We start from the raw sequence: 21,853 nt of genomic DNA on the forward strand, positions 1-21,853 counted from the left end.
TGGCTACACCACCTGCAGTGTTACGAGCACCCATGTGGCGGCGCCGACACGTAGCTCAGCCACTAGCTGGTACTGCGCGGGCGGGACCGGAAGCTTGTGTAAGGGCGGGATTAAAGACAGGAAGTGTGGGGGCTCGAGCGGGGTGAAGGAGAGGGTTGGGATTGGGGTTAGGTCTAGTTGGTTCGTTTTGGGCTGGGAGGGGTGGGTTTGGGGTGCTGCTGCGGGCGGCAGCCATGCGGCGCGACGTGCGTATCCTGCTGCTGGGCGAAGGTAGGTGCTGGGGCCGCGGGCAGTCGGGCAGGGTCGGCGTGACCTCGACAGCGCTCCTGACTACTGTTCCCCTTACCGCGCGCAGCCCAGGTAGGGAAGACTTCTTTGATCCTGTCGCTGGTCGGCGAAGAGTTTCCCGAAGAGGTGCGTCGGCCGGAATGGACACTCGGGGTGGATGCGAGGCTCTGGGCGTCCGGACTCCCCAGTCAATCCCAAACCACCTGTTGCAGGTCCCTGCCCGCGCGGAGGAGATAACCATCCCCGCCGACGTCACTCCGGAGAAGGTGCCCACTCACATCGTGGATTACTCAGGTATCCCCAAGTGCTGTCCCCTCAACCGGTATGTATTGGGCCTTCAGCCGGTTTGCACCGAACACACCAGCCTCTCTGCATCGGGTTCTCTTTCCCTCTAGAAGCGGAGCAGACAGAGGAGGAACTTCAGGAGGAGATCCACAAGGTGCGGTGCATCTTGAGGGGCCTTGGGTACTGAGCCCGATTCATTGGTCTTAATCGGCTTCCTCTTCTGCGGAGCTGGATTAGGTGACAGGCTGTGCTTGACCCTGATAATTCTGCTTTGACCTTCAGCACTGGATGTTGTTGGCTTTCCCAGATCACAGCTTACTGGGAACCAGGATCGGTCCAGTGCCTCCGTTAGTGCGTAGGGAGGGAAGGGAGCTCCTTCCTTTGCTCCTTCCCAGGGTCTAGGGGGAGCAGATACATTTCGTCCACTGCTTCTCCTTAGACAGTACGCTCCCTTTCCCCAGTGTCATGGCTCTATACTGTAGTCTACTGCTCTGCTTCCCCAGGCTGGGGTGGATGCCATCTTAATTAAGAGTTAGCCCTTGCCAGAGTTGCCATGTTCCTGAATGCAGCCCTTCAGCCTCTGTGTCCTATGGGTGTAGGCAGTGTCTCCTTGCTTTTGTCTACAGCATCCTTGCTGCCTGTACCCTTGTATGTGGAGGGTCTGTCATAAGCACTTAGGGCAAGACTGTGCTGACTGGAGCCAGGGTGCTTGTGTCTGGGGTCTCTTGGAGAGTGCGGCAGGGAGAGGCTTGTTTGGTAAAGGCAGGCTTCCCAGTCTTCAGAGCCCCTGCACCCAGGACTTGCTGGAGTGGCCTGTGCTGTTTATAGTGAGCAGGCAGCCTCTGGTCACCCTGTGTCTTGCTTTTCCTTAGGCAAACGTAGTGTGTGTGGTGTACGATGTGTCCGAGGAAGCCACCATTGAGAAGGTGAGCAAGAGGGGAGCTCTTTGTCCATTCTCAGCCCCTGCTGCTAGTGCCTGGCTTAGCTGACAGTTGACCTGGGCAGGACACAATGGCTCTTGATCCCCAATCCTCATTCCCAGCCTCATCTCTGCTGAGCTTTTCAGGGAGCCTCATACCTCTGAGCTAGGGACCCCAGCCTGCTTGGGGAGATTGCAGCTGTTGGGATCACCCACAGTCTCCTACCAGCTTCAGCCGCAGGACCACAGCTGGCTTCCAGCTCTCTACCAGTCCTAAAGCTTGTTTAGCCCAGATGGGGGAGCGTGGGCTGGTGAGCGCGCCTGTGCATTCTTTCCTCAAGCTTGCACTTTGTCTTTCAGATCCGAACCAAGTGGATCCCGCTGGTGAACGGCAGGACTGCCACAGGGCCCAGGTGACCAGCAGGGCCTCAGCTGGGGGGACTAGGCCCCACCTGCTCCCCATCCCTGGTGATCATGGCCTCTCTCCCAGGTTGCCCATCATCCTGGTAGGCAATAAGTCAGACCTGCGACCAGGGAGTACCATGGAGGCTGTGCTACCCATCATGAGCCAGTTTCCTGAGATAGAGACCTGTGTCGAGGTGAGCAGGGAGCCTGGGAAGGCCTGTGTTAAGACCCTGCAGCAGCTCTCCTTTATCCGTCTTTGATCCCTCCTTGATTCTGTCCCCACCCTCGTCCAGTGTTCCGCCAAGCACTTGAGGAATATCTCAGAACTGTTCTACTATGCCCAGAAGGCTGTTCTGCACCCCACAGCCCCCCTCTATGACCCTGAGGCCAAACAGGTGAGCAGAGGGTGAGGGCCACACACTTCCCTGAGACTCATCCTAAGGGCTCTGTGTTCTGTAAGGAGAGCAATGAACAGGAGCACTGGCGGGGTGAACAGGGAGAGGACCACTTGGCGTTGTGTCCCTGCAGCTAAGACCTGCGTGCGCCAAGGCTCTCACACGGATCTTCAGACTCTCAGATCAGGACCTAGACCATGCGCTCAGTGATGGGGAGCTCAGTGCCTTCCAGGTGTGGTCCTGCCCCAAGACCCTAGCTTCCCGCATAAGAGAGGAATGGGGGTGGCTGACTGACCTGAAACCCTTTCTTACCGGAGGCAGAAGTCCTGCTTCGGCCATCCCCTGGCCCCACAGGCCCTGGATGATGTGAAGAGGGTGGTAAGCAAGAACGTGGCAGGTGGCGTGCAGGACAACCGGCTGACCCTGGAAGGTGAGGTAGACATGATCATACGCCTCTGTGTGTGGGGAGTGACTGGGCTGGCTGCGAGCCCTCCATCCTTTCACAGGCTTCCTCTTCCTGAATACACTCTTCATCCAACGTGGCCGTCACGAGACCACATGGACCATCCTGCGGCGCTTTGGGTACAGTGACTCACTGGAGCTGACGCCTGACTACCTCTCTCCACCGTGAGTTGCAGGCGGGTAGACAGCGGGGCTTATACTCTTGGGCCTCTCTGGGATTGGAGGGCCCTCAGCACTGGCTTCCTGATGGATCTACCTTGATCTTGCAACCTGAGACTTCTAGCTTGGCCTCTCAACACACACTCATAGCCACTCCCTGCCTAGCCCCAACCATGTGACCAGAGGGTTCAGTTGGGAGTGCCTGACTACCCAGGCAGGTCCTACATTGTGGCAGTCCGAAGTGCACTAGCCTGCCTCTGCCATCCCCACAGGCTGCATGTACCCTCTGGCTGCAGCACAGAGCTCAACCACCGCGGCTACCAGTTTGTGCAGCGGGTGTTTGAGAAGCATGATCAGGTGAGCACCGCTCCCCTTGCTCCTCAACACACCCCAAGCACATGTCACCATAGCCCCTCTGTCTGCAGGACCATGATGGTGCCCTCTCACCCACGGAGCTGCAGGATCTCTTCAGTGTGTTCTCAGTGGCACCCTGGGGCCCCGAACTCTCACACACAGTCCCCACTCAGGCTGGCCGGCTGCCCTTGCATGGGTATCTCTGCCAGTGGACGTAAGTACAGTGTGTGCCTGCCTATCTAGTCCTCCCCACCCTTGCCTTACTCTCTTGAGCACCGTGCCTCCCTTCACCCCCAGCCTGGTGACCTACCTAGATGTCCGGCAGTGCCTTGCACACCTTGGCTACCTGGGCTACCCCACCCTCTGTGAGCAGGACTCCCAAGCACAGGCCATCACAGGTGGGTAACTACTTGTTCGGTCCTTGGGCCCCTACACCTCAATGGCCACGCCCCTCACATGAGTTCTTTACAGTTACCCGTGAGAAGAGGCTAGACCAGGAGAAAGGGCAGACACAGCGCAGTGTGCTTATGTGCAAGGTGTTGGGAGCCCGAGGAGTGGGCAAGTCGGCTTTCTTACAGGCCTTCCTTGGCCACAACCTGAGGGTGAGAACCGTGGTGGCCCCAGCCCTCTACCCGAGAACTCAAGGGGCAGGAGAGGTACCACAGGGAGCAAAATCAAGACTTCTTTGCTACTGTCCAACAGGAAGCCAGGGAGCTCCCTGAGGAACCCCCCATGTACACCATCAATACAGTGCGGGTCAGCGGACAAGAGAAGTACCTGATTGTAAGTGAGGGACTATGCACCCTGTCTTGGAGGGTAGACCCACGACAGACACCCCATATTCCCTCTTCCTTCTCCTAATGGAGCTGTCCCAGGGTGGCTGTCAGGGAACTGAGCCTTGGGGAAGCCGCTAAGGCTATTGTTTGTCCCAGCTGTGTGAAGTAAGTGCGGATAGCCTGCTGGACACCTCTCTGGACACTACCTGTGATGTCGCCTGCTTAATGTTTGATAGCAGTGACCCCAAGACCTTTGTACACTGTGCTACCATATACAAGGCAAGTCCTGGCCTAGGGTCCTGTAAGGGCATCCCAGCCGCCCACAGGCTAGCTAGAAAGGCCAGCGAGCTCAGCTCCCACTCGTCTCTTTCCTGGCAGCGCCATTACATGGACGGGCAGACCCCCTGCCTCTTTATCTCCTCCAAAGCTGATCTCCCTCAAGGTGTTGCCTCACCAGGCCTGTCACCAGCTGAATTCTGCCGTAGGCACCGGCTGCCTGCCCCTGCCTCATTCTCCTGCTTGGGACCAGCACAGCCCGATACAGCTGTCTTTACCCAACTTGCTACCATGGCTACCTTCCCGTGGGTATACCTTATACGCCTTGGTGTGGGGTCGCTATCCTGGGGCTTAGTCTGTCATCTAGCTACGAAGGTGTCAGAGCTATATAGGGTAGGGCCTGTGACCCAGAGAGCTATGCTGGGTGGCCTCCTTTGGCCTGGCCTCTTGGCTGCTCGGGACACGGGTTTTCAACAGTGAGCTTTTAGCACACACATGGCACATTCATGTCTCCACAGGCACCTGGTACACACAGAGCTGCACCCCTCCTCCTTTTGGCTCCGAGGAATGCTGGTGGCTGTTGGGACTGCGGTGGCTGCCGTCCTTAGCTTCTCACTGTACAGGGTCCTAGTGAAGAGCCGATGATAAAGGACCCATGAGTCTCTCCTGACCAAGGCACAGCACACTGCGGTGCCTTGTGGAGGCCCATGTGGCAGAGGAGTATGGGCTTTCAGCTTGGTGGTGTAATGGCTATGTGGCTACAGGGTCCCCAGGACTGATGTGGGGTACCTGCTCAGGGACTTTGTGTCTAAACTTTGACTTCCGAAATCTCTTGCCCCCAACAGGGCTGTGTTTTGCCCTGTCCTGCTGAGCCTGGGGGTGCAGGTTGGAGATGTGAGGCCATGACCTTGGAGGGAATATTGTGTGGTAGGGGCTGGGCTGTGGGTAAGGAAGCCAGGGACCAAGACTAGGGGCTCTCAGGGTGCTTCCTGGTTCTGCATGGCCAATAGGCATGTGGGGGACAAGAGGTGGTGGTCAAATTGGGAGGGACCTGATATTCACCGAGTTCCCACCTTTCTGTACGGTGTGGAGCTTTACACTCTACCAGCTGCAGAGCAAGTGGAATTGGGTTCCCTGATTAAACCTCACCTGTCTTTTCCAGCTCTTGGGTACTGGTATCTCAAGGCAGCTTTTTCCTTTCTTTCTTTCTTTCTTTCTTCCTTTAAAAAATGAGGCTGGGCTGTGGTGGTACACGCCTTTAATCCCAGCACTTGGGAGGCCGAGGTAGGTGGATCTCTTTGAGTTTGAGGCCAGCCCGGTCTACAGAGTGAGTTCCAGGACAACCAAGGCTACACAAAGAAACCATGTTTCGGGAAAAAGAAAAAAAAACAGTTTATTTCTATGTTTGTTTTGCCTGCATGTATGTAAACACACTATTTGTGTGCCTGGTGCCCACGGAGACCAGACAAGTGTGTCCAATCCCCCAGAACTGGAGTTAACTGATGACTGTAACCACCATTTGGATGTTGGGAACAAATCTAGGTCCTCTGCAGGAGCAGCAAGTGGTCCCAACCACCAAGCCATCTCTCCAGCCCCATAAAGATCGCTTTTCTTCAGCCAGTCTAAATGTGACTTGTCTGTGTGTATATTGGAAATGTCACCTGACCGTCCTGTCTCCCTCTGTTCCTGGGTCCCTATTCTGAGGTCTGATTAGTCGCTGTGATAAATGGCTGTGGAAGATCCAGTTGTAGTCTGTTGTCCAGTAACATCAGCATCTACCACTGGGGTGGGTGTGTGTGAGACCCTTCTTCCCTGTGCTTCTGTGCTGGGGGTTCCTTAGTACCCCACCTCCAAACCAGCCCAGTCAGCCAGCCTAGGCTTTCTGTATAGCCTGACAGAGGAGTCCAGGAGCTGAGGGGAGGATAGACTGGGGCTCAGAGTTGATCCTGCAACATAGCCTAGCACCAAGGACACCAATTCAGGAATTCACACATCTGGGTAACCAGTGTGTCATTTGACTTGGGGCAGGTAGGTACTCCCTGCCCCAGAATGTCTGCCTGGTGGGGAGGCTCCTCCCCTCTGCCAGTGTTCCAGCCTAAGTGGCCTGTCCCACTAGGACAGGATGCTTTTTGTAGGCAGCTGTATTCTCTATACATCGCATTAATCTGCCACCTTCACTGTCCTCGGGAACAAATCCCCTGCTTATCCAAGCTGTGGTCCTACCTTACTTCAGAAGTCTATGGGTCTGCCTGGCTATCCCCCGTGTCTTGAATGGTGCTTCTGCACTGGGGGCCCTGCTGTTTCAAATCCAGTGCAGGGGTATTTGGTTGGTTAGAACAAACAACTTTAGCCATGAGTACTGCGGAAGGGTCAGCCTAGGTCTGAGAGGCAGCCTAGGGATACCCTACCACCTGGTGTCTGCTTGCTTTGCCAGACCTGGGGCTTCCTTGCTGCAATACTGCAAATAAATAAGGACGAGGGTGTGTCTACTGCAAGAACTCCCAGCTCTGGAGAAGGTCTGAGTGCAGTGGGGTGTAAATGGACCTTGGCTTTCTGGAGGTGGGTCACAGGCCTATTTTTTGGTCGGGTAAGCTTCCTAGAGAAGGTGCTAAGCATACCGAGTACAAGTACAGAAACCAGAAAGGCTGCGTAAGAGGGATATGGGTGCCGCAGCTTCCTAGCTACCGCCTCCTGGGAAAAGCTTCAGCATGAAGGGCAAGACCAGTGCGCAGGCGGTGGTTCTGGGTCGAGCTGTTTGGTGGGGGACGGCTCTACCCAGGATGTGCGTTGAGTCGGTCAGCGCGTGCGCGTGCAGGGTACGCGCGTGCTCTACCCGTGTGCGCGCAGGACTGCTGGCATCTCGGTGACGCTGAGCTTGGTGCACGCAGAGCAGAGCAGGCGGAGCGGGCCGGCCGGGGCGGAGCGGAGCGGTCCGCAGAGCAGCCCCTCCCGGCCTCGGCCGACCCCAGCCCTCGGCCCGGCTCTATGGACAGGAGCTCGCTGCTGCAGCTCATCCAGGAGCAGGTGCGTGGTGGGTGGGAGCTGGCACTGCCTTGGCGTCCTTCCAGCCGGTGAGGGGCTCGGGGGAGGGACCATGCTCGCAGGAGGCCCTACCAGACAGCCACCTCTGAAGCCTCCCCTCCCTGCACGACCTTGGCCTCTGAGACTCACTATCCCAGGAAAGGTTTCACTGAGTTTCTGCGGAAAGCTGGGTAGGGAGGGTGGTGGTCCTTGGTTCTAGATCCTCCCCCTAAAGCCCTCCCCCTTCTAGGACTGATAGGGTGAATATGAGGTGGTGGAGCAGCCACACCAGGCACCTTGCCCTGCCAGGGCCTGGAAACAAGCTGGTTCTAGCAAACAGGCACTGACTAGCACAAAAGTCCAGCCTTCCTAGCCAGCCTGGCTCAGCCCTGTGGCTGGGGGTTGGCCCACCCTCTACTCCCCCACCACAGCAGCTGGATCCTGAGAATACGGGCTTCATCGGTGCGGAAACCTTCGCTGGTCTGGTACACAGCCATGAGCTGCCCCTGGACCCCACCAAGTTGGACATGTTGGTGGCTCTGGCTCAGAGCAACGAACGGGGCCAGGTCTGCTACCAGGAGCTGGTGGACCTGGTCAGTGCCATAGTGTGTGGGCAGCAGGGGAGGGCCCCAGACCTGGCCAAGCACAGCACTCTGGTCAAAGCTGGGTGGGCAGACAGCTTACTGGGTAGGGCTTATGGACCTGGGCAGTGTGGAATAGGGCCTCAGATTAACAGCGACCTAGCCAATTAGGGCAGGGTTCCACAAGGACAGTACTGCCACCCGCACTAAGACCCCTTCCCTTCAGATCAGCAGCAAGCGTTCCAGCAGCTTCAAGAGGGCCATTGCTAATGGACAACGGGCGCTGCCTCGGGACGGTCTGCTAGATGAGCCAGGCCTGGGTGTCTACAAGCGGTTTGTGCGATATGTGGCCTACGAGATCCTGCCCTGTGAGGTGGATCGCCGCTGGTACTTCTACCGGCACCGCAGCTGCCCACCCCCTGTGTTCATGGCCTCTGTCACCCTTGCCCAGGTGGGCCTGCCCACATGCTGCCCCGTGGCCTCCTGAGTCCCTAGTCTTGACCAGCCCTAACACTAGTGTCCCCAGATCATCGTGTTCCTGTGCTACGGGGCACGTCTCAACAAGTGGGTGCTCCAGACCTACCACCCTGAATACATGAAGAGCCCTCTGGTGTATCACCCGGGACACCGAGCTCGCGCCTGGCGCTTCCTCACCTACATGTTCATGCATGTTGGGTAAGTGAGCCTCGGGCTTCCAGTAGTCCTGTTCCCTTACCTCTCCTAGGGGGGCTGCAATGACCAGAGGTAGTCTGAGGGTAGGCAGGGCACACACCTGATCACCCCTCCCCAATGTTCCTTTGTGGCCAGGCTGGAGCAGCTAGGCTTCAATGCCCTCCTGCAGCTGATGATCGGGGTGCCCCTGGAGATGGTACACGGTGTACTTCGCATCAGCCTGCTCTACCTGGCAGGTGTGCTGGCAGGTGAGACGGGCACGCTGGCGAGAGGGTCCCCTGCCTACCTCACCTGGTGAACCGAGGGCCAGCTGTGCCTTCACCTCTCTCTCCCTTTGCCCACAGGCTCCCTGACTGTCTCTATCACAGACATGCGTGCCCCTGTGGTAGGGGGCTCTGGAGGGGTCTATGCGCTGTGCTCAGCACACCTGGCCAATGTTGTCATGGTAATGGGGCCGCCCTTCTGGGGAGGCGGGAAGGGGCCCACCCAACATGCTTCACAGCCTGTTCTGCCTGCCCCCATCAGAACTGGGCTGGGATGCGGTGTCCATACAAGCTGCTGAGGATGGTGCTGGCTCTGGTGTGCAGTGAGTAGCGGGGCAGGTGGGGCGCTGGGAGGCCCTCTACCTCCAGACAGGGCCCCTCCCACCTGTTGCTCCCTCTGCAGTGAGTTCCGAAGTGGGCCGGGCTGTGTGGCTGCGCTTCTCCCCACCACTGCCTGCCTCAGGCCCACAGCCCAGCTTTATGGCACACCTGGCTGGTGCAGTGGTAGGTGTAAGCATGGGCCTTACCATCCTTCGGAGCTATGAGGAGCGCCTGAGGGACCAGTGCGGCTGGTGGGTGGTGCTACTTGCCTATGGCACCTTCCTGCTTTTCGCCATCTTCTGGAACGTCTTTGCCTATGACCTGCTGGGTGCCGATATCCCCCCTCCACCTTGACCTGCTCCTTAGGGCCACATGGCTAGAGCTGGGCCTGCCGTGGGTCCGCCACCAGGTGGGCCTGCATGTCTGCCCTCTATGAACGGACCTCTCGGGGCTGCTTTTCCCTACGGGGCAGGCGGGCCCTGTGGTCCACCAGGTTGAGGCCAAGTCTTACTGCAGCCATTGCTGCCCCTCCCAGGCCTTTCTGGGGGAGGGTGCTACTAGGCCAGGGCTGGGTGGAGGTCCTTGGATGTGGCCCCAGAGGAGATTCCCTCCCTCCCGATCCCCAGGACTTGCAGTCTGAGCCTTTTTGGAGAGTGAATAAATATTTTACACATCACTAGGCAGCTGTCCTGGGGCTCTGCAGGCTTGTCTGCCCCTCACCCAGACCACATGGGACACCTCCTCTCCAGGATGGTCTGTGCTCCCTGTCCCCTTGAAGCTCTGCACCTGGCATGAGGTGGTGGCTTTTACTCCTCCCGACCAGCACTGGCCAGATTCCACATAGGAGGCAGGGCCTGTGGTAAGAGACTGTCACCTTCCAGGTCAGGCCAAGGTCAGCAATCATTTATTGTGCTCCAAGGGCTTCCAGTCGACAGTTTATTCAGCCTTCCTTCCAAAGACAAGCCCACAGCAGAGCCAGGCTCACTTGGCTGGGTCCTGTAATTCTTGGCAGGCTTACAACCCTTGTGGGAGGCCCAGTTGGGGTTAAGTTCAGGCAGCATGCTGGTCAGGGTATATCTTCTGCCCCATAGCCCTAGGGGGTAATGCTGTCTTCATAAAAGGAAGAGTCTACAGCCCAAAGGCACTCACTAGTGAGGACCACAAGGGTCCTGGAGTACAGAGTTACTGGCCACCTTAATTCTGATGGGGTCCTGTATGACCTTCCAGGCCCTAGCAGCTGGCTCACCTTGGCTCAGGAATGCAGTGCCCTCCTGCATCTGGGCCAGAAACAGCAAGCATGCCAGAAACACGCAAGCAGTCTTGACTGTGTACTGCAGGGCTAGCAAGCTAGGCACTGTAGTCACTGCCACTTTGTATGTGAAAGCCGCCACCTCAGAAGCTCCTGCCACCAGGACCACTGCAAAGAGTGACAAGGAGATTTTGGAGATAGCTTCTTGGAGCTAAACCTCCTAGAGTCCCCGCCCAACTTGGGCAAAGATGCTCCCTACTCACTCCGAGGCAATGACAAGGGACCACGCAGAGGAGTGTGACTGCGGCGCACAAATCAGCAGAAAGCAGAGTTCTGGTTCTTCAATTCCGGGAGTGGGGTGGGGTGGGGGAGTCAGCAGCTGCTGCAGCTGCGGCGGCTCGGAATGGCTCTTCTACAGACCTGGAGGTCAAAGGGTCCGAGGTGCTCTCCCAGGAAACCTGCTGGCCCCCGCCCTTGAAGAAGCTCCTCCCCATGACCGCAAGAAAGGGAGAGCAGTCCAGCCGCGAACCCGCAGCTTCCTCTATAGCAGCCACTGCAGGTCCTTTCGTGTCAAGGTGTCACGTGCTTGCTTCTCAGCCATTAATGGCCGCAGGCAGCTCCTCCCGATTCCCAGGGAAGACCCGCGAGGACGGTCTGACCAGCCGGCCTCCCTCCCTCCCTCTCCTTCCCTGTATTCCGCGGTCCTACCAGCGGTCCAGACGCTCCCAAACTCCCGCGTGCGCCCGCATGGCGAGCTAGGACAGCGATCCAGTGACCGGTCCTCGGAGTGCCACCTCTCAAGAGCCGCTGCCACGTTCCCGTGGAGTGGGCCGGAGGGCGGGGCTTGAACGCCGAGGGGGCGGAGCCTTGGTCCGAATAGTGAGGATAGGTTCTGGTTACTGTGGGGCGGGGCCCGTAGAGAGCGCGGCCACGCACACCGCGCTTCGTGAATTGGCTCAGCAGCCGCGAGGCTCCGCCTCTGCTCACGTGTCCTCATGTCAGCCCCGCCCCACGCCGGAAGTTCCGGTGGCGGATCGCCGACCGGGCGGAGCTGATCGCTGCGCGGGCTGCGAGAGCTAGGTGGCTGGGCGCGGAGCCCAAGCCGTGCCGCGCGGCGCCATGAAGGGCAAGGAGGAAAAGGAGGGCGGCGCGCGGCTGGGCACTGGCGGTGGCAGCCCTGATAAGAGTCCGAGTGCGCAGGAGCTCAAGGAGCAGGGGAACCGGCTCTTCGTGGGCCGCAAGTACCAGGAGGCGGCGGCCTGCTACGGCCGCGCCATCGTGAGTGCGGGGGGCGGGGGCGGGGGCGGGGCCCGATGTGCCTCCCAGTTCTGCGATTCCGGGACGATTTTCTGGCAGCCGGGACTCGATGGCTAGCTTGTTCCCCTAGCTCCCGGATTACTGTTCTCGAGCCCAGGAATGGTTGATTGAGGCAAGTTTAGGATGACACCAGGAACCCTTGCCCCAAAACTGAGAGATTCTGGGTAATTTTCACAAAAGCAGTTCTGTTGGAGTTAAGAGATCACAGCCAGAGTCCAGAGCTCTGGAAACCTTCAGTTTCTCCATCCCAGTCATGGAATTTAAAGCTGGAGCATTACCAGTACCGTACCATTGGTGGCAGTCAGCACCCTGGGATAGAGGGGTCCAGATGAGCCCACACTCTTTATGATGCCTGGCTTTGGTCCCCAGACCCGGAACCCACTTGTGGCAGTGTACTACACCAACCGGGCCCTTTGCTATCTGAAGATGCAGCAGCCTGAACAGGCACTCGCTGACTGCCGGAGAGCCCTGGAGCTGGATGGGCAGTCTGTGAAGGCGCATTTCTTCCTGGGGCAGTGCCAGCTAGAGATGGAGAGTTACGATGAGGCCATTGCCAATCTGCAGCGAGGTGGGGTGATACGATGCCAGGTTGTGGGTACCTTGGGGCCGGGGTTGCTGATGAGTGTAACTTAAAGTGTCCGCTCCCCCAGCCTATAGTTTGGCCAAGGAGCAGCGACTCAACTTTGGGGATGACATCCCCAGTGCCCTTCGCATTGCGAAGAAGAAGCGCTGGAACAGTATCGAGGAACGGCGCATTCACCAGGAGAGTGAGCTGCACTCTTATCTCAGCAGGCTCATTGCTGCTGAGCGAGAGAGGTGGGTCTCCCCCCCACCGAGCTACTTCATGGGGTTGACACTGAGTCACCAGCACAAGTGTTTATTGAAAGACAACACTAGCATATGGGAAGCCCAGGAGGAAAGGGGCCTGAAACGGGGAGGGCTCTGGCCTTTTCTGGTCAGGACCATCACCGACTAGCTTCTGGTTAACCCTCAGGGAACTGGAAGAGTGTCAGCGGAACCATGAGGGTGATGAGGATGATGGCCACGTCCGGGCCCAGCAGGCCTGCATTGAGGCCAAGCACGTGAGGGTGCCCCTAGTCCACATGTGGGTCGTTGTGTGTGTGATTTTGTGTGTGGCATGAAAAGTGCCCCAGCCTATGATGGATCTGTTGGCCCATGCATGACACGAGTGCCCTGGTGGACATAAGGTGTGTGTGTCTGTATGGAGGAGATAGGAGTTGCCCACACATGGCACTCAACTCTACAGGATAAATACATGGCAGACATGGATGAGCTCTTCTCTCAGGTGGACGAGAAGAGAAAGGTGAGTATTCTCAAAGCCCGGGGGTAGGTGCTGGTGTGATGACCCTTCCAGTTCTAGACACTTTCCCCATTGTGCTATAGAAGCGAGATATCCCTGACTACTTGTGTGGCAAGATCAGCTTTGAGCTGATGCGGGAGCCCTGCATCACACCCAGTGGTATCACTTACGACCGCAAGGACATTGAGGAGCACCTGCAGGTAAGGGGCCTTGGCCTTGGGACTAGGATCAGACATAAACTCAGACAGTTGACCACCTTGACTCTGTTGTTGCAGCGTGTCGGCCACTTTGACCCTGTGACCCGGAGCCCTCTGACCCAGGAACAACTCATCCCCAACTTGGCCATGAAGGAAGTCATTGATGCATTCATCTCTGAAAACGGCTGGGTAGAGGACTATTAAAGCCATGTCCTGCCTGGCACCCTAGCCCAGGAGGGTCTGGAGACAGAAGCTCCAGTTCCTGTATATAGCTTGTGTCCCTGGGCTTGCCCCCATCAGTTCTGCTGATGGGTTCTGAACTGCTCCCTTTCCCTTGCTGGGCCATGAGCCTTCCCTGTCCCCCTTCTGGGCTGGAAAGCGGGTGAGGGTGGGCTTAGGTTGCTGCTGCTGCCACTGTCCTGTAATAAAGTCTGTGAGCACTACATTGGCATGTGCTGGTGCAGTGGGCTTGCCAGTTGCCTGTTTGGCTAGCCAAGGAAGGTAGAAATAAAGACACTGGTGTCCAGATTGAGTGTGGCATGCCACCAGCGGTCAGGGAAGTACAGCACCTGGGAGAAAAGAGCACAGATTGGTTGGGGCTTTTTGGGTTGGCCCAGTCCCCCACCAACCAGCCACTGACTTCACCAGCTTGAATGGTACATTCCAGGGGCCGAGCTGATGGGGCTAAGGATGGGTATATTTCCTGAAGCCAGGCCAGTGTGGTCTTGTTTGGGTGGAACTCTGGTGTCTTCTCAGGAGGGTAGAGGAACCAGCGCTGGAGGAAGGAATGGAATATAAGATCACTTGTGTGTTATGGACTACAGACCCCAAACTTCAGCTCCTACCCTCGTTCCCTTGTACTGACCTTCCGGCCATAAATCACCTCTGAGAAACCAGGTCCATGCCAGTGGAAGGGTACCCCAGATCCAGCTCCTGTGAGGTTGTTTGTGGATAGCTGATAAACACAATATATATATGGGCTTCCCCAAGTTTGTTTTGAAGAAGCACCCACCTGCGATCCCAAAGCTGTAAGCAGGGGTGGTTCCCAGTAGGCGAAACGGAGGCGGAGAATAGTGCTGGAATAGTGGTGCCCACTCAGTAAAGTTGTTGTCTCCAAAAAAGTACAGGGTGTCTGCCAGCAGAGAAGATGAGAAGCAGGAATACCGACCGGCAGCAGTGGACTCCTAAGTGTCCCGTTCCCAATGCTGCTTAGGTCTGGCTCACCATTGCCTAGGGATGTGGGATCCTGGGGATGCAGCAGCTGCTCCACATACTCCTGAAAGGGCAGGTCCACTAGGAGAAAGGGGCCAGTCGAGACCGGTCAGTCCTGCCTTTGGGGTTCTGGCAAACAGGCAGGCCTTGAAGGGTATGATAAGCTCACCTTTCCGGTAGGAGTAGGTGTTGGCTGTACTCAGGCGAACAACGTTGTCCCCAAACGAGGCCAACAGGTTTTCCCGAGAGCACAGGGCCCTGAACCGCTGGGGTTGAAAGATAAAACAACTGAGCAACTGGTCAATCTCGACTAGCTGCCCACATGGGTACAAATACTCACCGAGTTGTCCGTGAGTCCCTGTAATATGACCGGCTTGACGAAGGCATAGCTGGGAGAAAAAGAACCTCGTGTTCATACCTTCACTCCATCAGGCAGTGAAGGTATGACCTCCGCAGCCAAAAGGCCATGCTTGGGGTATGCCTAGACACTAGGGGCAGGGACACATACTGCTGCATGAATTCGGAGTATGTGAGGTGTGCTTGGCGCTCCACGGTGCAACGCTCCTCCGGCACTGCTACTGCAATCCCCAGCCCGCTCTGCTGCCTGTGTGGACAACAGGTTAGCTCAACTTGCCAGGGCTCTGAGTTCAGGCTCCCTCCCGCCGCTCATTCCCAGCCGCTCACCATCCCCCTTCGCCAGAGCCAGGCAGAACCACAGTCACCGTCGTCCATAGTACAAAGAGCAAAAGCGGCTCTAGCTGGATAGTCGCCGCCATGAACATACGGGGCGCAGGCGCGCAGCACACTGGGAATTCCGTCGACACTTGCGTAACCACAAACCATCGGCCTACCGCCCCGACTGCTGTAGCTATCGGCAAGCAGCAGCCAGCCTGACCCTGGGAGCCTTCTCTTTCATACACACGCAAACACATACATACATACATACATACATACATACATACATACATACACACACACACCAACCTCTCCTCTCTCCCACCCTCAATCATTTCCTCAAGGCAGGGTGTTTAGCAGCCATTGGCTATTGCGGGTAACCATGGCTACAGCGCCCCTATCGGAAGTTCCCTCCTGTAAGGAAGTTCCCGCCTGCGGCGCAATCAAAGTGACAAGTGGCTAAGCAGCTCCTGTTTTTATTGTGTTAAAAACACCACCACTATTGTGTTGCAGCCACCTTTCATTCCTGGTACACGGGATGGGTAAGAGGCCGTGGGCCTAGACAGGTGGACTTCAGGGTTGAGCTGAGGAAGCTGTCTCAGTCTCAGGGAAGACCAGGTCAGGAGTATTCGCAGAGATGGCCGCAGCCTGCAGGGCACTGGGAGCTGCCTTCTAGCCATTTCATGATGTGCTGAAGATGCCCGCCGTGACTACAGCCCTGACACCACACGAACAGACCTTTAACCACATGATGGCAGACAGCACACATGCTGGCACAGCGGTGGCACCTGGGAATGGGAGGGCCATTCAGTTGGGGGGTTCTGGGTCTCCTCCCTCGCAACCCCCCACCCAAATTCTGCCTGTCATTGCACCTGTCGCAGACCCAGCCACGGCTGCTCATGGGCCGCTTGCAGTGACTACAGTTGACGTGCAGAGTGGTGGAGGCTTGGTTGAGGCAGCTAACTGCCCGGCTGGTGCTCAGCTTCACCACCTCGTTGGAAACATTCCAGAGGCAGAAGCGCTGCAGCAGGTCAATGTAGGATGTGTACCAGTGCTCCTGAGGGAAGGAAACGGTTCAGGTTAGTGTTTCCAGGCAAACTGGGGCAGGGGTACAGCAGAGAAGCAGGCTCAGATGAGGGGATAAGTGGCTAGACCCATCACACACCTGGGTCTGCTCGTCGATGTCCTTACGCACTCTCTCACCCAGCACAATGAGAACAGACACAGCCATCTGCACATCGCCCTGCTCGGCATAGAAGTGCAACATGTCCCGCACCAACACACTGAAGAAGTCAGGTGGCAGGCGGCTGTCATACAGGGCATGTGAGACGGAAAGGAGGGAGGAGGAAGAGTCTACTGGTGCCAAGGAGGCTGTGTCTGCCTCATTGCCGCTGACATGTGGAGAGTCAGCTTTGTCCTGCAGATGTTCAGGCCCAGATGGTGTGTCCACTATCTCGTGGCGCAGTGGGAAGGCCTCCTGCGGCAGCACATATTCAGGCTCCTCCGCTGAGGGGCAGGAGTGAGGAATAATGGACCTGAGTCGAGGCTTCCCACTCCCCTCAGCTCCTGCTCAGAGCCATGCTCCAGGTCCGAGCCCTCTACAGCAACTGTATCGCGCCTAGCCCCCACTCACAGTGCACATGCTCCGTGTCCAGTGGGTACAGCTCGTCCTCCTCTCCCTCTACATCGCCCAGCAGGTAGTCAGCAGGCACATCACTCCCCTCAGTCTCCTCATTATCTGCTCAGCAGGGAAAGGGGGTCATTCAGGGAGTGGCTCCCCAGCCCTCTTCCCGTCAGCATCCCTGCCTACCCTCATTGGTGATGAGAGTAGCTGAAGAGTCGAGCAGAGCTGTGTCGCTCCGTGTGTCCCCTTTGCTGCTGCGATCTAGCCGTGTCTCACTGGCCAGCCCTGGGCCCATATCCTTCAGATTGAAGCTAGAGGTAGGGAAGGCTTGTGGGTGGCCAGGCCCCAACAATCCGCAGGGGGAGGGGCAGGAAGTGGCCAAGGATCTACCTGTTCATGAGTGGTAGGCCACAGGAGCTGCCTTTGCCGACGCTGTGGTTGAGATTGGTAGAGGACACCAGGCCGGGGCTACAGTAGATAATCCGTAGCATGGTCCATGTCTGTGCCACCTAGGGGTAGGCACCAACCATTCATGGGTCCTGGGCACCCAGCACCCAGGCTAGCCCCCATCTCCTGGGCAGAATCATATACCAGTCCGTGGGGAAACTGTGGCACATGGAGAGAGCACTGTCTCCACCCTCTGGTGACAAAACTGTGAGGCACCAGGTGCTAGGATTAGCAAGGCGAGAAGAGAGATGGCATGCAGAAGGCAGCTCCAGCACCAAAAGTGAGGCAGAAGAGGGTGCTGTGGGCACTTAACTCCCTAGGCCTCCAGCCCTGAGGCTGACCCCAGGGTCTGGGCTACTCTGGCTCACATGATCTTTAACATTGTCAAATACTTTGGCAAAGGCTGGCATTGTGACCGACCAGAGCAATGTGCTAAGCTCAAGGCGGTTGTGGGTATGGTGCCCTACCCCAGCAGCAGTCTCTGGCCCAAATCGTGACCCCTGGACCCCCAGCCCACATACCTGGTTGCGGCCAAGCTCCCGAGCCACTTTTGCGTTGTGATCACAGAGCTCAGCCAGTGGCCGACCAGCCAGAGCATAGCGCTCAGCTGTATCCACGAACCAGCTCATGCTGCCACCACCAGACTCTGTCTCAAAGACACTGAGTGCACTGGAAGCCAGGCCAGAAAAAGGTTCAGCAGGATCTAACTTGCGCTTGAAGAAGATGGGGTGGCGCCGGTCACCAGCATAGGGTTTGCGCCCAGATTCAGCAGCCACCAGGCTCTCCTTAGCAGCAAAGGCCAGGTCCCCAAAGAGGCCATAACAGAGGCCCTCAGGGTTGGCACGCTCAACAGGCTGGCTGGCATCACGAAACAGATGCTGGCACAATGTGCTGTCCTTGGAGCCAGAGAGTAGGAAAGAGGGGTCATGTGGGTGGCGCCAGGCAATGCCTGTTGTGACATCACGGTGCTCTTCAAACATAGCAGCGGGCACGAAGGGCCGGCGTACATCCCACACGTAAATATTGTGGTCCACCATCATGGAGCACGTGGCCAGGTGGTGGCGGCACTCAGGCCGCCATTTAACTCGGGCCACAGAGGCGATGGTCTGCACACAGTGCATCTCCTTGGCACGATGTGTTGTCATGTCCCAGACCTTCACCATCTTGTCTCGTCCACCTGTGGCCAGCCAGCCCCTGTGGAGAAGGTCCCATTCAAGCTCGCAGTGACCTCTCCTGCAGGAAGGGAGACCCAGCCACACCCCACTGTCCTGTAGCCTCCAGTCTTAATGTCCCCCCAGCCCCCAAACCACACCTGTCCTCTGGGTGCCAGTCACAGCAGAAGACAGGCCCGTTGTGGGCTGTGAACATCCTTTCGCAGCGGTCAGGTCGCCGGATGTCCCAGAGCTGGACGTTGCCATTCTCGAAGGTGGAGGCGAAGGTAAAGTAGTCGCGGATACTGAACTGCACATCCCGCACACTCTCAGACTGGCCTGTGGGCACACATCGGGATAGGCATCAGGGAGAGGCTGGTTCTCGGGGGATGGGGGAGCCCCTGAAGGTGCTGGAATGGTGTCGTTCATCAGCCTGTGGCCAAACTAGGGAGCATAGAGGGCTGAGGAAAGCACCAGAATCTGCCAAGGCTCTGCTTCTGCTTCATTTGGTTTCATAAGAGCCAGGGAGAGGAAGCTCAAGGCTGAATAAAGCCAGCCAGGCCTGCCGTGAAAGGAGCCCTGCGTTCTTCCCACCTCACTCTGCATCCCTGGGCCGAGAGGCCTGATGACACCAGTAGATTCGCTGCAGTGAAGCAAGGAGAGGGGAAGGGAGACCCAGCTACCGTTAGGCTGTGTCTGCAGGCTCCACCTTCCTCATCAGCTGCACCCAATCTGACCTCCTGCCTTCCCCCCCACCACCAGGGCTTGGGCTCATCCTCACTGGGGCCAACCTACTCCCTCTCCATCCACTCTTCCTCCCAGTGCTATTCAGCCTCCGAGAGGGCAACGAAGGCTCTCTGAGGAAGCACATTTCGACCTGCTTGTAAGACTGAACTCCCACAGAAACACGCATCTGCCCCAGCCTGTCTCTGTGGGCCTCACCAGAGAAGGTGCTGACAGAGTCCTTCCGGCGGAGGTCGAAGCACTTCATGAAGCCATCCTGAGAGCCACTGAGCAGCACATGGGCCTCAGTGGGGTGGAAACAGACTTTGTTCACAGTGCGCTTGTGCTCTGTGAACAGCTGATCCTGCTTGTTTCGGGATGGCCGACCCAGGTTCCACGTAACCACCACACCATTGGTGGCTGCGGTGGCCAGCAGATTCTCATCCATCTGGTGCCAGACCACATCAGCACAGCTCAGGTTGAGCGAGGGCTTCCGGCCCACGCGCAGATTAAGCTTCTCTACAAACTGCTCCTCCTCAATGGCATAAATCTTGAAGATGCTCCGGCCTGCCACAACAACCTGAGCTGCATCACGGCACACACTGATGGCGTTAGCTGGTGCGTCCAGGTGGCAGTGCATGGTACAGCCCGTCAGGGCGCTGCCGCTCAGGGCTGTGCTAACTCGGGACATTTTCTCCATGGCCGCACAGGGATCAGGGGCTAGAGGTCAGTGAAATGAGCTGGCCCGGTCAGCCATGGTGTCCTAACAGTTCTGTTTGTCCTCTCGAACCTTCGGCCTGCGATGGTCCATCAGTCAATCACCATCACAGGAAGGTTCAAATGGAGTTCTCCCGAAGGCTGCATAGCTAGCCTGAGGCTCATCAGCACAGTATCTGCCTTCCCCAGTCTATGTGGTTAATCCTCCATCAGTGAGAGCCTGGATGCTACTAGACCCTTGGTAGGTCGATCCAGGGTAGAGATAAGTGGCTTCTGCCTTCACAGTTAGCCCCGTGCCTCCGAGGATTGCGGGGCTCCTAAGAGGAACAAACAAACGAGAGGAAAGGGTAGAGGAGCTGGAGGGGTCCGGAGGACTGACTTTAAAGACCTGGGGAGGCAGAGGAGAGGCCACAGCACTAAGTATAGGTATCTGGTTGCACCTGGCAGCGGAAACCGCGGGACCAGAACCAGGTGTTGGGAAAGCTTCTGCCTCGGTCGCACGCCAGACATTTACCGAAAGCACAGTGTTCCTCAGCTACCGTACAGGAAAAGACTCACCTATTTCCCGCCCATTACCGGAAGTAGTCCGTTCTTATTCTTGCCTTGCCGGAAGTAGACACAAACTCTTATACCATAAAGGTTCCGGGTTTACGCGGGGCGCTTTGGCCAAGCGAATGGAGCAGAATTGGGTTCATCAGGTTCCCGGGTTCTACTTTGGTTATATGTCTGCGTTTATTTGGTTAGTTTTTGTTTTTGTTTTTGTGATGTCAGAGATCGAGCCCGGGCAGATCCTAATGCATACAAGACAAGTTCTCTGTCAACTGGGCTATTTTACCAGTCCCTGTTAATTTTAATCTCAACATCTTAATACCAGAACTTAAGTGAGCCATTTTCTAAGCAGATCACGAGTTCCTCCACTCTCTCCTAGTGCTGTGTCCTACTTCCCCCCGACACACACACACTTTGCTGACTGAACTCAGGTGCTGCTTCTTGACGGGTTCTGGGTTCACCATCTTCTGCTCTGACACCCGCGCAAGCAGCCTGGTATCTTTTCTACTCAAGGTTTTATTGCACTGTGAATAAATCCCAGTCGCCTGGCCCTGGCCGTCCTGATGTATCTGCAGCTGTGCAGCTGTGAGTTTCTTGGCTCCCCTTTCCTCAGCAGGGTTCCATTCCAGTTTCCTTCCCACTGAGCACTTTCCTTCCTCCTCACAAGCTATGTTTGCCTTTTACCTATGTCTTCTACCCCTGAAGAATGTTCCCTTTTCAGCCCTCAGCACTTAGCTCAAATGCCTACCATCTTAGACCATCCCTCCTACCCCAGTCTAATGTGGTCTGCTTTGTCTATTGCAGAGTTTTGTTTTGTTGTTGTTTTTTTTTCGAGACAGTATTTTTTTGTGTAACAGCCTGGAACTCAACCTACAGTCCAGGCTGTCCTCAAATTCACAGAGCTCCACCTGTCTCTGCCTCTTGAATGCTGGGATTAAAGCATGAGCCACCACTGTCTGGTTCTATCTATCATGGATTTTATATTTATTTTATGTGGTTACATCAGTTTTGGTATTTTCAGGGCCTGACAGCCAGTTCTGTCAGTGGCTAGGTTTAGTCTCAGTTGCCACTTTCTCTTTGGGTGGGCATAGTAATCACAATCTTCTGGCACACGGTGATCTTTTATTTATTTAATTTTTTCCTTTAGTGTGTGGTGTAGTGTGTGTGTGTGTGTGTGTGTGTGTGTGTGTGATTGTGAGTGAGGTATTTCAAGACAGGGTTTCCTTGTGTAACAGCCCTGGCTGTCCTAAAACTCACTTTGTAGACCAAGCTGGCCTCAAACTCACAGAGGTCTTCCTGCCTCTGCCTCCTGAGTACTGGCTGTGTGAGTTTGTTTATTTGTTTGTTTGTTTCCCTTGACAGGGTTTCTCTGTAGCTTTGGAGCCTTACTGGAACTAGCTCTTGTAGACCAAGCTGGCCTCGAACTCACAGAGATCTGCCTGCCTCTGCCTCCCAAGTGCTGGGATTAAAGGCGTGTGCCACCACCGCCTGGCC

At 56.7% G+C, this 21,853-nt stretch overlaps 5 protein-coding genes and 1 long non-coding RNA gene across 8 annotated transcripts; 3 read left to right on the forward strand and 3 right to left on the reverse strand.

Moving 5' to 3' along the window:
* Positions 1 to 175: 175 nt before the first annotated feature.
* Positions 176 to 5,633, forward strand: Rhot2 (ras homolog family member T2). Of its 2 annotated transcripts, XM_041676064.1 has the most exons (19): positions 176 to 270; positions 356 to 414; positions 501 to 582; positions 684 to 727; positions 1,446 to 1,499; positions 1,853 to 1,905; positions 1,983 to 2,091; positions 2,191 to 2,292; positions 2,426 to 2,524; positions 2,614 to 2,722; positions 2,799 to 2,919; positions 3,186 to 3,270; positions 3,339 to 3,481; positions 3,565 to 3,665; positions 3,739 to 3,869; positions 3,970 to 4,050; positions 4,200 to 4,322; positions 4,422 to 4,624; positions 4,838 to 5,633. In XM_041676064.1, exons 1-19 carry the CDS (start codon positions 234 to 236, stop codon positions 4,962 to 4,964), a joined length of 1,863 nt encoding a protein of 620 aa, XP_041531998.1. In that variant the 5' UTR covers positions 176 to 233; the 3' UTR covers positions 4,965 to 5,633. The 2 variants fall into 2 exon arrangements, with proteins under 2 accessions (XP_041531998.1, XP_041531999.1); XM_041676065.1 differs by lacking the exons at positions 4,200 to 4,322; positions 4,422 to 4,624.
* Positions 5,634 to 7,101: 1,468 nt separating this feature from the next.
* On the forward strand, positions 7,102 to 10,077 carry Rhbdl1 (rhomboid like 1). Of its 2 annotated transcripts, XM_041676075.1 has the most exons (8): positions 7,102 to 7,343; positions 7,772 to 7,933; positions 8,148 to 8,372; positions 8,448 to 8,596; positions 8,729 to 8,841; positions 8,938 to 9,038; positions 9,119 to 9,179; positions 9,260 to 10,077. In XM_041676075.1, exons 1-8 carry the CDS (start codon positions 7,305 to 7,307, stop codon positions 9,529 to 9,531), a joined length of 1,122 nt encoding a protein of 373 aa, XP_041532009.1. In that variant the 5' UTR covers positions 7,102 to 7,304; the 3' UTR covers positions 9,532 to 10,077. The 2 variants fall into 2 exon arrangements, with proteins under 2 accessions (XP_041532009.1, XP_041532010.1); XM_041676076.1 differs by lacking the exon at positions 7,772 to 7,933 and having other exon boundaries at positions 7,103 to 7,343.
* Positions 10,078 to 10,097: 20 nt separating this feature from the next.
* LOC121463702 lies at positions 10,098 to 11,262 on the reverse strand. The gene is made up of 3 exons (XR_005976467.1): positions 11,135 to 11,262; positions 10,690 to 10,846; positions 10,098 to 10,594 (listed from the first exon to the last, which is right to left on the reverse strand). It is a non-coding gene; the product is annotated as an uncharacterized LOC121463702 (long non-coding RNA).
* A 181-nt stretch (positions 11,263 to 11,443) lies between these two features.
* Stub1 (STIP1 homology and U-box containing protein 1) lies at positions 11,444 to 13,704 on the forward strand. The gene is made up of 7 exons (XM_041676078.1): positions 11,444 to 11,704; positions 12,113 to 12,311; positions 12,394 to 12,559; positions 12,738 to 12,825; positions 13,011 to 13,067; positions 13,148 to 13,264; positions 13,340 to 13,704. The coding sequence occupies exons 1-7, from the start codon at positions 11,546 to 11,548 to the stop codon at positions 13,463 to 13,465; spliced, it is 912 nt and encodes a 303-aa protein (XP_041532012.1). The 5' UTR covers positions 11,444 to 11,545; the 3' UTR covers positions 13,466 to 13,704.
* On the reverse strand, positions 12,605 to 15,463 carry Jmjd8 (jumonji domain containing 8). Its single transcript, XM_041676077.1, has 9 exons — positions 15,158 to 15,463; positions 14,982 to 15,077; positions 14,814 to 14,862; positions 14,643 to 14,739; positions 14,486 to 14,554; positions 14,274 to 14,393; positions 14,127 to 14,194; positions 13,902 to 14,036; positions 12,605 to 13,830 (listed from the first exon to the last, which is right to left on the reverse strand). The coding sequence occupies exons 1-9, from the start codon at positions 15,439 to 15,441 to the stop codon at positions 13,750 to 13,752; spliced, it is 999 nt and encodes a 332-aa protein (XP_041532011.1). The 5' UTR covers positions 15,442 to 15,463; the 3' UTR covers positions 12,605 to 13,749.
* A 153-nt stretch (positions 15,464 to 15,616) lies between these two features.
* Wdr24 (WD repeat domain 24) lies at positions 15,617 to 20,372 on the reverse strand. The gene is made up of 9 exons (XM_041676704.1): positions 19,313 to 20,372; positions 18,532 to 18,709; positions 17,741 to 18,413; positions 17,163 to 17,281; positions 16,959 to 17,083; positions 16,782 to 16,886; positions 16,314 to 16,654; positions 16,021 to 16,205; positions 15,617 to 15,936 (listed from the first exon to the last, which is right to left on the reverse strand). The coding sequence occupies exons 1-9, from the start codon at positions 19,791 to 19,793 to the stop codon at positions 15,768 to 15,770; spliced, it is 2,376 nt and encodes a 791-aa protein (XP_041532638.1). The 5' UTR covers positions 19,794 to 20,372; the 3' UTR covers positions 15,617 to 15,767.
* Between the last annotated feature and the right edge of the window lie 1,481 nt (positions 20,373 to 21,853).

This window comes from Microtus oregoni, unplaced genomic scaffold (assembly GCF_018167655.1).
Source record: "Microtus oregoni isolate MIOR12 unplaced genomic scaffold, Mior012 000027F_ref0000203, whole genome shotgun sequence".
NCBI classification, from domain to species: Eukaryota; Metazoa; Chordata; class Mammalia; order Rodentia; family Cricetidae; genus Microtus; species Microtus oregoni.

Coding starts and splice junctions, on each gene's coding strand:
- Rhot2 (XM_041676064.1), top strand. CDS start 234: ATGCGGCGCGACGTGCGTATCCTGCTGCTGGGCGAAG. Junction 2,092..2,190: donor AGATAGAGACCTGTGTCGAG/GTGAGCAGGGAG, acceptor ACCCTCGTCCAG/TGTTCCGCCAAGCACTTGAG. Junction 4,625..4,837: donor GCTACCATGGCTACCTTCCC/GTGGGTATACCT, acceptor ATGTCTCCACAG/GCACCTGGTACACACAGAGC.
- Rhbdl1 (XM_041676075.1), top strand. CDS start 7,305: ATGGACAGGAGCTCGCTGCTGCAGCTCATCCAGGAGCAG. Junction 7,344..7,771: donor TGCAGCTCATCCAGGAGCAG/GTGCGTGGTGGG, acceptor CCCCCACCACAG/CAGCTGGATCCTGAGAATAC. Junction 9,039..9,118: donor ACCTGGCCAATGTTGTCATG/GTAATGGGGCCG, acceptor TGCCCCCATCAG/AACTGGGCTGGGATGCGGTG.
- Stub1 (XM_041676078.1), top strand. CDS start 11,546: ATGAAGGGCAAGGAGGAAAAGGAGGGCGGCGCGCGGCTGGGCACTGGC. Junction 12,826..13,010: donor CCTGCATTGAGGCCAAGCAC/GTGAGGGTGCCC, acceptor TCAACTCTACAG/GATAAATACATGGCAGACAT. Junction 13,265..13,339: donor ACATTGAGGAGCACCTGCAG/GTAAGGGGCCTT, acceptor CTGTTGTTGCAG/CGTGTCGGCCACTTTGACCC.
- Jmjd8 (XM_041676077.1), bottom strand. CDS start 15,441: ATGTATGTATGTATGTATGTATGTATGTATGTATGTATGTGTTTGCGT. Junction 14,394..14,485: donor TCCCACATCCCTAGGCAATG/GTGAGCCAGACC, acceptor CTCTGCTGGCAG/ACACCCTGTACTTTTTTGGA. Junction 14,195..14,273: donor TTACAGCTTTGGGATCGCAG/GTGGGTGCTTCT, acceptor ACAACCTCACAG/GAGCTGGATCTGGGGTACCC.
- Wdr24 (XM_041676704.1), bottom strand. CDS start 19,793: ATGGAGAAAATGTCCCGAGTTAGCACAGCCCTGAGCGGCAGCGCCCTG. Junction 18,414..18,531: donor GACTGGCACCCAGAGGACAG/GTGTGGTTTGGG, acceptor CCTTCTCCACAG/GGGCTGGCTGGCCACAGGTG. Junction 17,084..17,162: donor GGCCTACCACTCATGAACAG/GTAGATCCTTGG, acceptor CCCTACCTCTAG/CTTCAATCTGAAGGATATGG.